Consider the following 15,848-nt stretch of genomic DNA (forward strand, 5'->3'; position numbering starts at 1 on the left):
CGATTGGAACCTAGTCGTAGCTTAAAAAATCTTTCAAAGTTGTGTGTGTTATGCAACTACTTTTAATGTTTGTCCTTATATTTCTGTATGGAAAAAAACAGGGTGAAATTTTAGAATGTATGTGCCAAAGTACCAAAGTGTATTTAGGCACAGAGATAATGCTTTAAATTAAAAAGGGAGAGAGTTTTTGCATTTGTGTGTAACATTCATATTTTCTTTTCTCACAATATTTATTGTGAGCCTTGCTCATTGCAAATCAAATGGACTCTTCTGGACTGCAGCTTCCTGACTTGAGAAGTGGGATTCTGGAACGTGCCCGCTCAGTCAGCTGCATCACGGCAGACAGAGCGAAAGATCTGATTCCTGGATTGGTTTTTCTAGTACTTACAATTTACTGATTTCATAAGTAACTACTGAGCACCTACTACGTGTTAATCCTCCTAAGTGCTATGAAGGAAAACTGTAGCAAACAGCGATTTGCTATTTTTCAGTCAACAATCTTATATTCTAGCAACAATGTAGGCTTAGTTGGGATTTAGAAATGCAACTGTAACTGGTATCATGAGTACGAAATACACTGTGATAGGAAACGATCTCTCTCCTCTGAAGTGAAAGAGAATAAAATTCATTGACTGAGACTGCTGAGGCCCCTCCAGTACTGTGCGAGGGGCCTCCTCATGCACGAAGACAAGGATAAGTGTTTCAGAAATATGTATTTTGACTCTGTGACATCTATGGTATGTTACTCATTTATAGGCAAAATATTCATCTAGTGATAGACATAGCTACAACAGTATGTTTTAAGTATGTAGTAATAGATTTAGCTTTTGTGTATGTGTGGGGTAGTCACTCATTTTGTGGAAGCTGACACTCTCAAAAGTAGCTTTCTTTGATTATTGTGATTTATTTAATGAAGTTCATTTATTTTCAATAAGTGTGTATATGTAGGCAAAAAGAACATCTAGTATTTTTTTAGCATGTGGCAGTTCCTACTTGTGCAGTTAGGGCAAATAATTCATCAGTCGCACTCGGCTAGGCAGTTGGCCCATCTGCTCTTGAGTTTGTTGGCTAGAGAGCCCTGGGACACGCTATGGAAGCACACATTGCTATTTTGGGCATCAAGCTGTGTTCCTCCCAGCATCTGTGGCTCTGATATGTACAAATGTGCATAAATCATTTTCATATCCATTTATAATTTCATGACTATATTAATTGTTGTGTGAAGGGGTTAGTGTTTTACTGACAGTGGTCTTCTTCTTCACTTTTCTTAAAATTATTTGAGTTCCAAAGCGTGTTTCATAGTCTCATATTTGTCTAACCTGGTTCACCGTATCTTACAACTCTTCCTCATGATCATTTACACTTTGGTCATGACTTCTGTGTCTACTTTTCCAGGCCGAAGGATACAGATTATTTTCAGATTGAGGTTCAGATATAGAAGTCTAAAATGATGATAATCATCCCTCCCACCATGGTGTAATTACTAGAGCTTTGAACCAGTCCATTCTGGCTGGTCTCCTTGCTGGAGAATTTGCATTTCCCCTCAAGATATAGTAAACCATAGTTAAGATTTTAACAGCATCTGTAAGTATCACCTGGGGAGCTTATTAAACTGTAGATTCTTATTCTGTACATCCAGGATGCAATTTCAATTCTCAGCAGGGGTTCGAACCAGAAGAGCTGGTTCAAAGGCCTGCGATGTTCTCAGTTTTCTGGGTTTTCGAATAAATACTGTATTTATATTTATAAATACTATCAGAAAAGAGAGACTAATTTGCAGTTGCTTTGGAAATACTTGCAATACATGCAGCCCACATTTGACATCATTTTACTTTTATCTTTAGGTTCATGGCTCAAAGTCAGACAAGATGAACTTAGTTGGTGGCTTTCGACAGATGGTGAAAGAAGGAGGCATCCGCTCCCTTTGGAGAGGAAATGGGACAAATGTCATTAAAATCGCCCCTGAGACAGCTGTGAAGTTCTGGGCGTATGAACAGGTAATTACTATCACCTATTGAATTCATTGGCAAAGAAGCCTTAGTAAAGGGATTCAATAAAGGTTCGCATACAGCCCTCCTAAGGCTATTGTTGCACTGCATCATCATTTTCCACTTGAACTTCATGAGGACCTTCTCTTATGGGAGATTCCCGTTGACCCACTGCCATTGGGTTCATTCTGAGTCACAGAGGGCCAATGGGACTGAGTAGAACTGCCTCATTTGGGTTTCTGCGGCTGTAGGTCTTTATGTGAGCAGAAAGCCTAACTTCCTCACCCTCAGAGCACTGATGGATTTGAACTGCTGACCTTGTGGTTAGCAGCCCATAGCTTAACCACCAGGCCTCCTTTATGGGAAATTGGACTAGTTGAACTCAGAGAGTTTTCAAGATTAAATTCTGTGGTTCTGAATTTCATATCATTTATAAAGAAAGATTTCCATGTCCTTGTCTGAGTAGATTTTAGAAGAAAGGTAGAATTTTAGCCTTTTCATTATGAATTCAGAGTCGAAATTGCACATTAACATAAGTTCTAGAAAAGTATCCCAATTTAACATCTGGAATGAAAGCTTTAAATTGAAATTCTATACATGATTTGACATTTCTCAGAAAATTGAGTTGAACATAATTTATAGTGGAAACTCCACGAAGGCAAGGGGTCTAGTGGTTTCTTCTTCTTGATTTAGGAAATAGAAAAGTTGACTAAAATAGACTCTAGGATTTTGATCAGAATTTATCTTTGGGAAGGATTTTTTTTTTGTTTTCCTGTAAGTGTTTGAGGATTCAAATCACAACACTTAAGTGCTAATATTTTAGAAGCCCTGATTTTATTCTGACCACAGACATGGATTTTTGTCAGAAATGCCAGCACCTAAAGTCAATATTCAATATTAAAAATTATTATCTCAATATTTTTGATATTTGAAGCTTCATATTTTTGTAAGTCCTTTGTTATTGCAAGTAAATGTGTGCATTTTCATGGTAAGCCACATGTTAAATTTTCACTGTGGACATAACCAGGAAGCACCCTTTGCTTTCATTCAAAGTGACTCCTTTCTGAGCCTGCTTGACATATTCTAATTTATGCATGCTAACTCTTCTTCTTCTTGGAGAAGTCTTTCGTTATAAATGATATAAAATTCATAATCACAGCCTCAGGAACCCAAACAGGGCAGTTCAGCTCTGTCCTATTGCCTCTCTCTGAGTCAGAATTAACTCAATGGCAGTGGGCAGGAAAATTAGTAAGATTAATGTTAAAAAGGAGCTTTAGTCAGCATTCTCGCACAATCAGAACACGGAGGACCTGGAAGCTCTGATCTCTTTGGTTGGATTATCTGCTCTATGGAGAATTCCATGGAATAATAGCAGATTCAGTGTTTATCACAAGCTAGAAACATCATGTTGCTATGAGAAAGTACACATCTGTAATGAATTGCATTGAGCTTTTGAAGGCACTACCCAGGGACCCTTGCAGATCCAAGAAACCAAATCTCTGGCCAGTTCAGACAATGGGGTCACTGGAAGCACAAGTACAGCCCTAACCAATGACTCCTCAGAGAAGTCCAGCAAGTGGAACTCCACTGCCCCTGCCCCTCTGCCTTATCCATGTGTCCCCCTCCCGAGTCAGGATCCTCCGGAGAGAAGGAGTCATGCTTGCCTGGCTACTTAGACCTCCTCTGCTTGGGGCAAAGGGAGAGAGAAGACGCTTCTACTCCTGCAAAGAGTTGCAGTCTCAGAAGCCCACAGGGCTCGAGTCAGAATCAATTCAATGGCAGTGAATTTGTTCTTTTCCTGTCCAAACGGTTTAAAGATGAAATATTAATCATAATAACCACCCCATTTACTGACCCTTCCCCGTGTGCCCCAGAGCTGTGCAATGCCACACACCTTGGCTTGCTTACTCCTTTCAGCACCCTCCTGCGATGGGTAGTGTGGTCACAGGGGAGGAAACTGCCACTTGGAGAGCTTTCTGTGTGTGCACAGGGCCACGGGGGTCCGGGTCTGCTGCTAACATCCCGGCTCGCAGATGCTGCCACACGGGTCCAGTGAGCTGTGTCAGGTTGCTTTAGTATGGGTGGGCGACATAGGCCCTTGGGTAGTTATAATTATAGTTATTACCTGCAAACGCTGTTCATGTAATTATATTTATTACCTACAAAATATGTGCGTTAATGTTTGGGTCATGATATTTATTACCTATTGTATTTCTAAGTTGTTTTGGTAAGATTTCTGTGGTACTTATCCACGAGTTTTACTTATGCTGATAAAAGTAACCCATTTAAAAAATCTATGGGAAAAATACCCTAAAATAATCTCTTATTTTCTTTGCCTCTGGGAAAGGATGCGTTCACTTGGTCTTAGTAAAGGGGCACCCAGACCGTGTCTATGCAAGATCTGGGTTTTGTGGGAGCCTCGTCTGAAAACCACTGTCCAGTAAACCGCATGGTCTCGCATTCAGGATTGCTTTTTCTGCTTGGTACTGTTAACGCAGTGGCTGTCAGTTGAGTGATTTCTATTTCGGCACTAATGCGCTTTTTAAAAACTCCTTAACACAGTACAAAAAGCTGCTGACGGAGGAGGGACACAAAGTAGGAACCCTGGAGAGATTTCTGTCGGGCTCCCTGGCCGGGGCGACAGCACAGACCTTTATTTACCCCATGGAGGTAAGAACCCTTGTCAGTGAGGACGGAGTCTGCTCGGGGTCGCCGGAGTTACCTGCCGCTCTGAAGCAGAACGCGCCCGCAGGAACAGTGTGACCCCCCAGCATTTGGTATCTCACAGTACCTGTGGGTTAGGCATCTTGGAGGAGTTGAGCGGGGCGCCTGGCTCAGGGTCCCCCAGCCTGCAGTCAGGGACATGAGTGGCTCCACAAGCTGCCTGGGGCTCCTCAGAAAATAGCGGGTGCTTCCCCGCTGAAGTGAGCGAGAGCAAGTGCCCAAGTGAGCCCCCGTCTTTGGTCACTTCTGCCATGTTTTATGGATTACCCAGACCAACCCTGATAAAGTGTGTGTGTGGGGGTGGGGTGGGGGGGTGGTGGCTACTGCACAGGCTGTGAGCTCCTCAAGGCATGGACCACGGAGGTCATCTTGGCTGCCTCCATGTTGGGGGGAATCATGACCCTCATTTCGCTCCAAAAATTTCTGCACTATGCATTTACCAAGGGCACCTCAGGACTTGAGTAAGCGATAGTAATCCTAATTAGACATATGCTTCCAATGGAACGTGGACTAGCACACTACAGACCCCTGACCTGTTTGTTACTGGACAGCCCTGGATGGAAGGTTTTCTTTTAAAACCTTTTTTTTTTTTTTTTAACTTAAGAGGTTTTGTTGTTAACACACCACAGCAACCCAATATCTTAAGTCTGCAAAGCCTCAAATATTTACCTTCTGGATTTTTCTACAGAACATTTTCTGACACCTGGAGAGCAAAAATAATACTGTTGATGTGGATATCTTTCTTAAGGAAGGTTGTTTTTTAAATAACTGATAAGCCTGAAGAAAGATACAGCCTCAAATTGTACTTGTTTTGTGGTATGCAAATTAACATAGCTTTCTGTGTAACCACCTTAAACATAGCATGGTTATATTAATTTTGCATTACTCCACTCACCCCTCAAATAATAGCCTGTGCCAGCCCCTGCTCTTCCTGATATCGTCCATCTGCATCAATAGCACACACACCCCTACTTGTGTCCCAATGTGGAAACACTGGAGGCCTCCTTCAGGCTACCTGTGTGCTCACCCACCATGTCTAATTGTCCCCACACTTCCCTTCTGTGAAGACTTCCATAGAAGATCTCCCCTCCTCTCCCCTGCTGCTGCCCTCATTCGGGTCCTTCCCTGTGCAGCCACGGGGTCTCCATGGCCCTGGCCTCAGCTCTTCAGCACAGAGAGCATGTCAACAGTAAGTGCTAGGCTTTGTCCTTTGAAAAACCACTTTTGTTGAATTCTGTAATGGTTGAGTTCATGCAAACAGTAGTATTTCGCTATATTCTTCCATATCCAGGTTTTCAAAACCAGACTGGCTGTAGCCAAAACTGGACAATACTCTGGGATATTCGACTGTGCCAAGAAGATTTTGAAGCATGAAGGCATGGGGGCTCTTTACAAAGGCTACATCCCCAACTTATTAGGCATCATACCCTACGCAGGCATAGACCTCGCTGTGTATGAGGTGAGTTTATAACAATCTTTTGAATCCAAAAATATGCTCCCATAATGGTTCTTTTTAAAATTAGACATCATATAAAGTACACACACGCACACACACTAGAGAACAGTTGGTAACCAAAAGTGGATTCAGGGATGTGTTACTTGAACTCTCTTATTATGTGTATTTGGAATACGAGACCCTGTGTGGATGGGGTCAGTTTTCTATTAGGTTTCTTTGAGATTTATGTTTGTTGTTGAAGAGTTTGTAGCGTATCGACTCAAATGCATATATAATGGCCCAGCTCAGAAGGTGATCCTAGGGAAATTGCTGTGTGGGAGAGAAATAAGCCAAAAAGGCCCATCATAAAACTGTGTTAAAGCCAAGAGGCTGGTTGCTTGTGCCAGGTGATACTTATGAACCTTGGTGCAGAGAAGGAAGAAGGCAGACGGGAAGGTCTGGCGACCCTCCTGTTAGACGACCACTTTCCGGGATGAGAGGACTGGGAGGCTATGTAGCAATTTTGATGTTGCAGAATCAACAAAGAGGGACACAATGAATGCACAAACAAACACAAACGAAGGAAAGTAAATGTGAGCTCACTGAGCACTGAGAGACAAAGCATGATCACGAATGGGTCCTGCGGAGAGGTAGAATAAAACAGACGAAGAGCTGTCGAGGCCAGTCTTAGGAGATCACTCCTAGTTTAGAGAATTTTAAATTGATTGTTGAGTGTTTTAAAGAGTGCCTTCTCTACCTCCCCTGCCCATTCCTAACCTCATCTTTCCAGTGCAAATATGTAGCCTATCAGTTTCTAGTGAATTACTTCTTTTCCCTCATTTTTGTAGCTCAGAAATGGTTCCCCTCAGCCTCCATGGCTTTTTTAAATTGTCATGTTATAGTACAACATGGACATTAAATAAGACATTGAAGTTTAATTTTTAACATTACATTTATAGGGCTCTTCTTGTGGTCTAATTATAAGCTCCAAGTCTGCAACTTGGATCCCAGTATCCAATTATAAAACCAGTTTAAATATTTTAACTTTCATTAAACTCATTATAGAATTTTTTGTGTGTAGCATATACTTTTATATAAAGAAATTTTATATTCAAAAAATAGATCAGCATACACATTTTCCATCATTTCTCCTATTGATTGACTTGCAATGGGAATATAGGGCATTGAAGGCAGTGGGGTGTGGGGAGAGGGAAAAGCATGGTTGGGGATCTGAGTCTGAGCGCTTATTAAAAGCCCACCTGAGATAGATGTTCCTCACTTATTAAAGCAGAATGTCAGCATAGTAAGATCTGTGTGTTTTTATAAAGGCCAAATGAACTAGTGTAAGTGCAAAGTATAAAATGAGATACAGTTACAGTCAATTCACAGCTCTCCTTTCTGCAAATTTACCTACATGCTAAGATGCATTTGTACTTCACAATTAATACTCCCAATGTGCTCGTGTACTAAAGATGAAACTCAAGTAGTGAGATCCCATTGAGCTCCAATAAAGGCATGATTCATTTGATAACTTCAGAGTGTTAGTGTTAACTTTATAGAATTTAGTGACCAAAAATAATGAAAATTAGTTATAGAAGGAGTATATGAGTGTATTACTATTCACTGCGCGCACACACACGTTCCTTAGGCCCTACTGTCCCTGGGAATGTGCCACTTTGTCTTGCAGAAATGACAGAATGACATTTTCCACATGGAGTCAAGGCATTGCACTGTAAAGTTAGATTTCTAAGTTATTCTTTCCTCCGGCAGCTCTTGAAGTCCTACTGGCTAGAACATTTTGCAGAGGACACTGTCAACCCTGGGGTCGTGGTGCTGCTGGGATGCGGCGCGTTATCCAGCACCTGTGGCCAGCTAGCCAGCTACCCCTTGGCTTTGGTGAGGACTCGCATGCAGGCTCAGGGTGAGTTATTTTTAAATGTATGATGATGATGACTTTTAAAAATAATAACATTCCTTTTTAATTTATTTAAAAATAGCTTTCAAAAACAAAATCCCTCCAAACCCATTGGGTCAATGCTGACTCACAGTGACCCCCCCTGGGTTTCCCAGCCTGTAACTTGTTTATGGGCATAGAAAACCCAGTGTTTCTCCTGCAGAGCTGCTGCTGGTTTCAAACTGCCGGCCTTTCGGATCGCAGTGCCACGTGGAAGCACTGCACCGCCAGGGCTCCCTGAGGCACTTTCATTGACATAGAATTCTTGTGCCATACAATTCAATGGTCTAAAAATTTATAAAGAGATGTATAGTTGTCACCACACTTTTAGAACATTTTCTTCACTCTTGCACCCATTATTATTAGCTCCCCATTATCCACCAAAGTCCCCCGCCCTAACCCTAGGGAACTATTAATCTAATGACTGTCTTTATAGATTTACCCACCCCCGGGTCATGTAAGGAAAAGCATACCCCAAGCCCCAACAGCAACAAAACAAAACACATAAAAACCACAATGTAAGAGAACTAGATTACTGAAACAAATAATAAATGGGCCAAAAAGACCAACAAATGATAGCATGTTAAATTTTATCCTAAGTACATCTGGCAGTAATCGACTTCCCAATGCACTCTGCCTGAGGGCAGGACTACACACTCCTGGTCAATGACCCAAGGGAATTCCATGAAGGCTTAATTCTCATGGGGACTCTCCAAAATGGCTTTTGCATTTTCACTGCCTTCTGCAAGCCAAGTGCTCAGAGTTTAAGCTTAAATGCAGTTCCCTCCTCAGGTATTGGATTTTATTATTTACATTCTTTGGATCACATGGGATGTTGTGCTCCTTCTGTGTGGACTTAGATGATACCTCAATAAGACATGTTTTTAAATCCCCAGATGCTATTCTTTCTGATAGCCAGATACTCTTTGATTATTTCACCACACTTGGCCATATGTCCATATCTTCAGCGATCACTTCATTGCCAATGCTGAGTAGGGCCAGGTCATAAGCACTAATTGTTCTTAGATTAGGGTTTATGATTAAATGAAAGCTCAAAATCCATTTGTATATGCAACTTTTATATATATATCCCTGCTCCACTTTAAAGGCAGCATTATCAGCTCATTGCAAAATAATATAAGTAACCTATAGGAAAAATTTGGTCATTCTAATAATAGTGTCATTGATCTAGCCAATTGTATAGAATTTAAAGTATTATTGAGAAAAGGAAAACATACATCTATAGGAAAGCTTTTGAGACTAAAATACATCGGCTGTTCACTTATACAAGTTAAAAACTTAAGTACCTGAACATTGTTTAAGAAAGGCACAGGCATACGTTTCAATCACGCTCAATCATTAAGGCAAAGCTGTGTCTGCAGCACAAGGACACGCCACAAAGGAGCAGAGGAAACATGAAAATAGCAAGTACATGGCGGTCTTAAGTTGATAATTATCAGGCAACCTCAAATGCAAGAGATTTGACCCAAAGTCCACTGACTTCCCAAACCATGACCTTGGTATTGGAGTCTTATGTCTCTTAGCTCTCAGCCGAAAGGAGTATTTCAGTACATTAAATTTAACAGGCATTGTGGGGCGAAGGAGAGGGTCCCTCACAAATCATCACAGGTCCGGTAGGCGCAATTGTACAGCGATAATAAGTAAAGATTATAGTAAAGTCATAGAGAGCATGAGGGGTAGAGGAGAGAGTGGAATAAAGGAGTCAGACACAATTCATGGTAGCATGCTCACCTCAGCCCCGCTTGGTGGTCCTCGTGGGGGGAGCCTGGCCAAGAGAGTAGGAGAGAGCCTCCGGGGTGAGAGCAGGAGAGCCCACGGGCGCGAGGATGGGGAGAGCCTTCTCTTTATTGCTAACCAAGCATTATATCTTTTTAGGGGGACATGACTACAGGTAACCACACATCACAGGAAGGGGCAGTACAATAGGCATACACATTGTAGGAAGGGGATGTATGATTGGCATAAGCATAACAAGAAGGGGATGAACTAGGGGTGTGCCCACAGGAATGGGAAGATCTAGGGGTATACATGTGACAAGATGGGTGGAACCTAGATTCATTATGGTGGCCTAACCTTGGTCATCCTTGGGCGGCTTTGACCTCTCTGGTGTCTCCTACAAGGAGACAGACAACTACTATCTTTATCAGAAGGGAGTGGGCCCTACTTGTTGTGGGATAAACAGTGGTGTCTGCTTGCTCTAGATGGCTATTCCTGATGACCTCCAAGTGTATAGTCATTCGCAAGCAGCTAAGTTTGACATATATTTGGGGGACACAACACAAATTTGGGGGAGAAATCCTTCTGTTTCCCACAAGGCATGGTTAAGGGAAAGCCCAGTTCTCAGAGGCAGTTGTGGATGAAAGATTGAAACAGAAGCTGTGCATCAGGAATACGCTTTTAGATCTTCTCAATGTTAGTATCCTGTTCTACTGAGCCAGCAAGGTGTAGTTTTAATTAAGAATGTTCCTTGAGCTTTATTATTTTCTTAAAACTCCTTCCAAACCTTTTCGACATTATTTTCCTCATCATTCCCTTAGGTGCACTTTATATGTGCTGTGCTTTATGCATACCAGGAGTTACGTGGCATAGTAGAAAGCACAAGGGCTTTGGAGTCAGAAAAACCATCAGCGCATGGCTCCACTGCTCTTGCTAGTTACATGGTCTAAGACACTGCACAGGCTACTCCATCTTGCTAAGTGTTCAACTCCTCATTTGTAAAATGGCCATAATCGTGTTTACTTTGCAGGGTTGGTATGTCACACAGTGTCTAATACTTAGGGTACCATTATTACCATCGTTATTGCACGCAGGCCCCTTACCTGTTGGGTTACTGTACTAGCAGAGATCGTGTAAGAGGGCACTTGGCTGGGCCCCGCAGGATGCACGATAATCTTTCTTTGTATTCTAGAACACCCTCCTTGGATCATAGTTTTTAATCATAATAATCAATAATGAAATGAAACCTGCTTGAGTATTGCACTAGCTTGGTTTCTTTTTATTCTAGCCATGGTTGATGGAGCCCCACAGCTGAACATGGTTGGCCTCTTTCGACGAATAATTTCCAAGGAAGGAGCAAGAGGACTTTACAGGGGCATCACCCCGAATTTCATGAAGGTGCTCCCTGCTGTCGGCATCAGTTACGTGGTGTATGAAAAAATGAAGCAAACGTTAGGAGTAGCCAAGAAATAGCATGTTGCTGCATTTTTAATTTTAATTTTTTGCTTTCACATGATTATGGAAGTTTTTGACCATTTCTGGACTTCCTTTTCTCATAGAGTTGCAACTAGTCCATGGCACAAAGAAAGCTGTATTTTTTATAAAAGAGAGGAGTATAGAAACGATCACGCTAGATACTTCGGCTTAATTTCATATTCACAGAATTGCTTAAGATCATCATTTTGATAGGTTCATACAATTTTTAAAAGCCACCAGATTGTATTTATATTTTCCTATTCATCCTTCCTGCAGCTATTGGCCCCGATTGCTAACTTTGAAAAATGTACTTGCTATTTTGTTAGAATTATAAGTCATGAATGTGTTTTTTGGTTCGTCTGAGAATATGCCAATTCCTTCATACTTGAGTGTCTTTTTCCTTAAAGACAAAGCAATCAGAAAACTTCAAGACTTACAATATTTTAAAAAAATCTTTGTAAACTTAAAACTGTTTCCTTATGGAATCATAAGTAGAAAATCGGTGTGTTAAAGCATCCATTACAGCAACCAAATCAGCAGACAGCTGAGATTATGCTCTTTCTGGAAGCAGAACAGGAAGGACCGTGAAGGGCAGCATCTCAAAGCGTGTGACCACCAAGCCCATTCATACGCATTTTTGTGTAAGGAAGCATCAAGAGGCAATTTTTATGTCACTGGAACTTTTCCATTTTACGGGCACCGTTATCTGGTTCCTGGAATGAACTGCACACCGATGAAATGTCAGGGTATGAATGGTAGTCACCAACACAAAGCCACGTCTTGGAGAGATTTGGCAATTCTGTGATTACTTGGAAACACAGCCGGAACCAGAATGCTTTGCTGCTGGCAGCTCCCAGGGAGCATCACTCTTCTCTCCGTCTTTCCTCTTCTGCTGCTTGACCCAGAGGCAGCAAGGCTAGTGGCAACCATCCTGGGTCATGGGAAATGACCCTGTCTCACTTCCACGGAGATGGTTGGTCAGGCGCAGTGACATCCTCAGCTTCCTCTCCCGGATGGACTTCTTCGGTCCCACCATTTTCCAGCCGGGCAGCATCAGCACAGTACATATTTAACCATTGTGTCCATTATCGTCTACACTAGACACCGACATTTCAATGAAAGGCTCAATTTGTAAACACACACATTCAGATTTTCTCTTGCCCTAAGTCTTAGGAACATGCTATGACATAGAAAACGTAAGGTATAATATAGGGAGATAGCATTTTTTATTGGACTGCAGCAACTTTGATAGCCCCTAACTCCTGCAAACCCACCCCACCCCCACTTTTGCGTGAACTCTGCACAATGAGGTCTTCGGAAAAAAGATTGTCATCACTTTCTAATGTAGTTCCTAAGCCACAGGCTGGTTTGATGTCTGATTTTTTTTTCCTGTTGCACGTTATCAACAATTTAGGGAAACAATAGGCACTTGCTTTGTGGAACCTACCTCTTAATGTTCTGAACCACAGGGAGGTTGGACGTGGGCGTGAGGCACACCGGAATGCAGTGTTCACGCGTGTCAGGTAGTCCTGATCCGTGTCCCGTTTCCATCTCCAGAGTTGCTCTCCACTTTTGAGTAACCCCTGTCTGCCAATAAAAGATTCATGATTGGAGCTTTCTTTCCTCTTTTTCTTTTCTACTCATGAAAATGATGGAAATGAATAACTTTGCTAATGTTTTTAAAATTTTGAACTGCTGAAAAATATGAAACTCTTCATTGTTTATTATGAATTTAAATTGTTTGCTACTTAAAATATGTAAGGTGTGAGTGCGATTTATCTGTGCATTTTGTATTTGGAGGCGGGGGTCAGAAGGGAAGATCATATGTCTTAAAAAGAGCCCAGTGTTGAAGACGGGTTCTTTGTGGCCTGACTGCACATTTGTACCCATTTATATTAAAACAACAACAACATCTGTTTTTAAACAATGTGTCTGCTTTTTTTAATGTTGTAAGATGGCATGCGTGCGTGCATGGGTGTAAACACACACACACACACACACACACACACACACACGGCAAGTCTGTGTCCTAGGTAATGTCATCCGCAGCGGTGTGAATCGAGCGCTTCTTACCCCTGCCCCCACACAGCCTTCCCAAGTGTTGGGGACTTTCCTGAATAGCCACAATCATTACTGTCAGTGCCACGAGTTTGGGCATGAGGTGATGTGTATGGGACAGCCAGGTAGGTCTCCCACTTACCAAATTGGGTTACATCCCTGGGGTTCACAGTATGGTGCCAAGGGGGAATCCAGAGTCTCAGCTTGAAAATATGAGAAACAAAACGTATAGGATTGAAACAAAATTCATAATAAACACAGCCGACAGACTCCGAACAAACTTTGAAAATAAGGCAAGACAATTTCTCTTCTAACAGGAATATCATCCCAACTCCAGTAATACCAGATCAGACCCCTCCTCCGCCCCCGCCCCACCCCACCCCACCCCGGGGGGCCCTGGGTGAGCACTGGGCAGCCTGATTCAGCTCTGCCCTGAGACTGGTCCGATAACAAGCTCCACATGCAAAACAGCATAGCTCCACCCTCCCCCAACCCAGCCCTTCCTCCCTTAGCTCCATGACACTGCGCGTCTTCCGGACGCCCGGCAGTCTTGCCACTCGGTCGTCCTCAGGAAGGCAGGAGTGGAGTCCTGGGTTCAGTACGGAGGCCATCAGCCAGGGTCTGGCACAGACTCCTCCTCCCTCTGCGAACTCTCAGGCCCATCACTGCCGATGGACCGACGTCAGTGCTTTGCCTTCACAGCGGATAAAGATCACATGCTTGGCACTATTTTCTTCTTCTAGTGTCACACCAGGCCACGCGTGTGCAAGTGCACCAGGCTGTCCTCATCCTCAGGCGGGAATTTGCCCGCCCTGGGAGCTGTGCTGGTGTAGTGGTTACACGTTGGGCTGCTTACTGCAAGCACTTGCAGTTCTTTGAAACCACCAGCCGCTCCTTGGGAGAAAGACGAGGCTCTCTATTCTCGTGAACAGTTACAGTCCTGGAAACCCCCAAGGGCGGTTCTACCCTTCCTATAGAGTTGCGGTGAGTTGGACACTGCCTTGATTGCACTGGGTTGAGTGAGTTGTTCTCACAGGTCGCTGGGTAGTTGATATAAATAGCTTGTGACTTGGTGGTGGTGTGGAGACTGCTGGGCCATTCAAACCTACCAGCTGCTACGCAGGAGAAAAATGAAGCTATTTGCTCCCGCAAAGATGTCGACAGTCGTAGACACCCCGTACAAGGTTGCTGTGAGTCAGAATATACTCAGTGGCAGGGGGCGGGTTTGTTTGTTTGTTGTTCTTGTTTTTACTAACGCAGAAGTTGACTCCTGGAAACTCACCGAGTGGTGCTGCTGAAGAAAGGCCTGGCGATCTGCTTCCATAAACATCACAGCCCAGTAACCTTTCTGACGCACGTTTCTACTCTGTCACGCACGCGCCTGCCGCGAGTGGGAACGACGCAATGGCCACGAGTTGTTGCTATTTTATTTCTCATGGGCTATCGCATCTGGAGACAAAATGGTAGGAGAAACCATATGGTGGAGGGGAGCAGCCAGCGACCCGCCACCGTCCTTTGGCATCTTCCCCCGCACACCCGCCGTTGCGGAGGCCCACGCCCCGGACGCATGCCCACACAACGAGGACGTCTGTTCACAGATGCAGGTGGGCATCCTGGGGATCCGACACGCATGCCTGCTGGTTTTTGGTGGGCCCCATATTCAGCCTAAGTAAGCACTGGGCTGCTACCCACAAGGTTAGTGGTTCAAATCCACTTGCTGATCCCTTCATGGGAGAATGACGAGGCTCTCTGCTCTGAAAAGATGTGCAGCCGCGGAAACTCTAAGGATCTACCCTCTGCATCACCGTGAACCGAAATCCACTCCATGGCAGGGCCGTCCCTGGTTTGGTGCTGAGCGCCTTGAGCCGACGGCCAGTGCAGTCGTTCCATCTGCTGGGCCTGACTCGAGAGGCCGTTCCTGGAGCAGGACGCACCGACTCAGAGCCTAACCCTGACCGAGGCTGGCGGATGGCCCAGCACGGAATCAAAGACTCCGCTGGGATCATGGACCGGCTCCACCTGAAGTCCAGAATATCTGCAGTGGCAGCTGGGGCGCAGGGAAGTCCTGGGAGGAGGCGGGAGCGGGTCTGGGCTGGGTCAGTGCACCCGTCCGGTCCATCGGGCTGGGGTCTTGGAGAACCGGTTGGAGAAGAGTCTTCGTGCCGGAGGGAAGCCGGTCTGCAGGTGCGGGCCCAGGAGGAAACCAGTGTGACCCAAGAAAGCAGCCTGAGGGCAGACACGAGGGGAGGGACCAGGCAAGTCAGCGGGGCCTGTGTCTGCCCCTGATTCTGCAGCCGCAGCTGAGCCAGGTGATGCTCCCTTCTCTCTATCTGCCACCTCACTCGTTTTGTTTTTCGTTTTTTGGCTGGGCCCTGTTCTCTGCTTAAGGAGCCCTAGTGGCGCCGTGGTTACTTGCTGGGCTGCTAAGCTCTAGGTCAGGAGTTCGAAACTACCAGCCATCGGGCAAGAGAGATGA

At 44.0% G+C, this 15,848-nt stretch overlaps 1 protein-coding gene across 1 annotated transcript in view; it reads left to right on the plus strand.

Moving 5' to 3' along the window:
• The window catches only part of LOC101638545 (calcium-binding mitochondrial carrier protein SCaMC-1), a 128,643-nt gene extending 115,634 nt beyond the window's left edge, over nt 1-13,009 (plus strand). The window contains exons 6-10 of the mRNA XM_045292122.1: nt 1,845-1,997; nt 4,551-4,658; nt 6,004-6,171; nt 7,918-8,068; nt 11,127-13,009. Of these exons, the coding sequence (XP_045148057.1) occupies nt 1,845-1,997; nt 4,551-4,658; nt 6,004-6,171; nt 7,918-8,068; nt 11,127-11,311 (765 nt within the window). The 3' untranslated portion in view covers nt 11,312-13,009. The remainder of the gene's footprint in view (nt 1-1,844; nt 1,998-4,550; nt 4,659-6,003; nt 6,172-7,917; nt 8,069-11,126) is intronic.
• Nucleotides 13,010-15,848: the final 2,839 nt, after the last annotated feature.

This window comes from Echinops telfairi, unplaced genomic scaffold, assembly GCF_000313985.2.
Source record: "Echinops telfairi isolate 266 unplaced genomic scaffold, ASM31398v2 ScPeMD7_443;HRSCAF=831, whole genome shotgun sequence".
Taxonomy (NCBI): domain Eukaryota; kingdom Metazoa; phylum Chordata; class Mammalia; order Afrosoricida; family Tenrecidae; genus Echinops; species Echinops telfairi.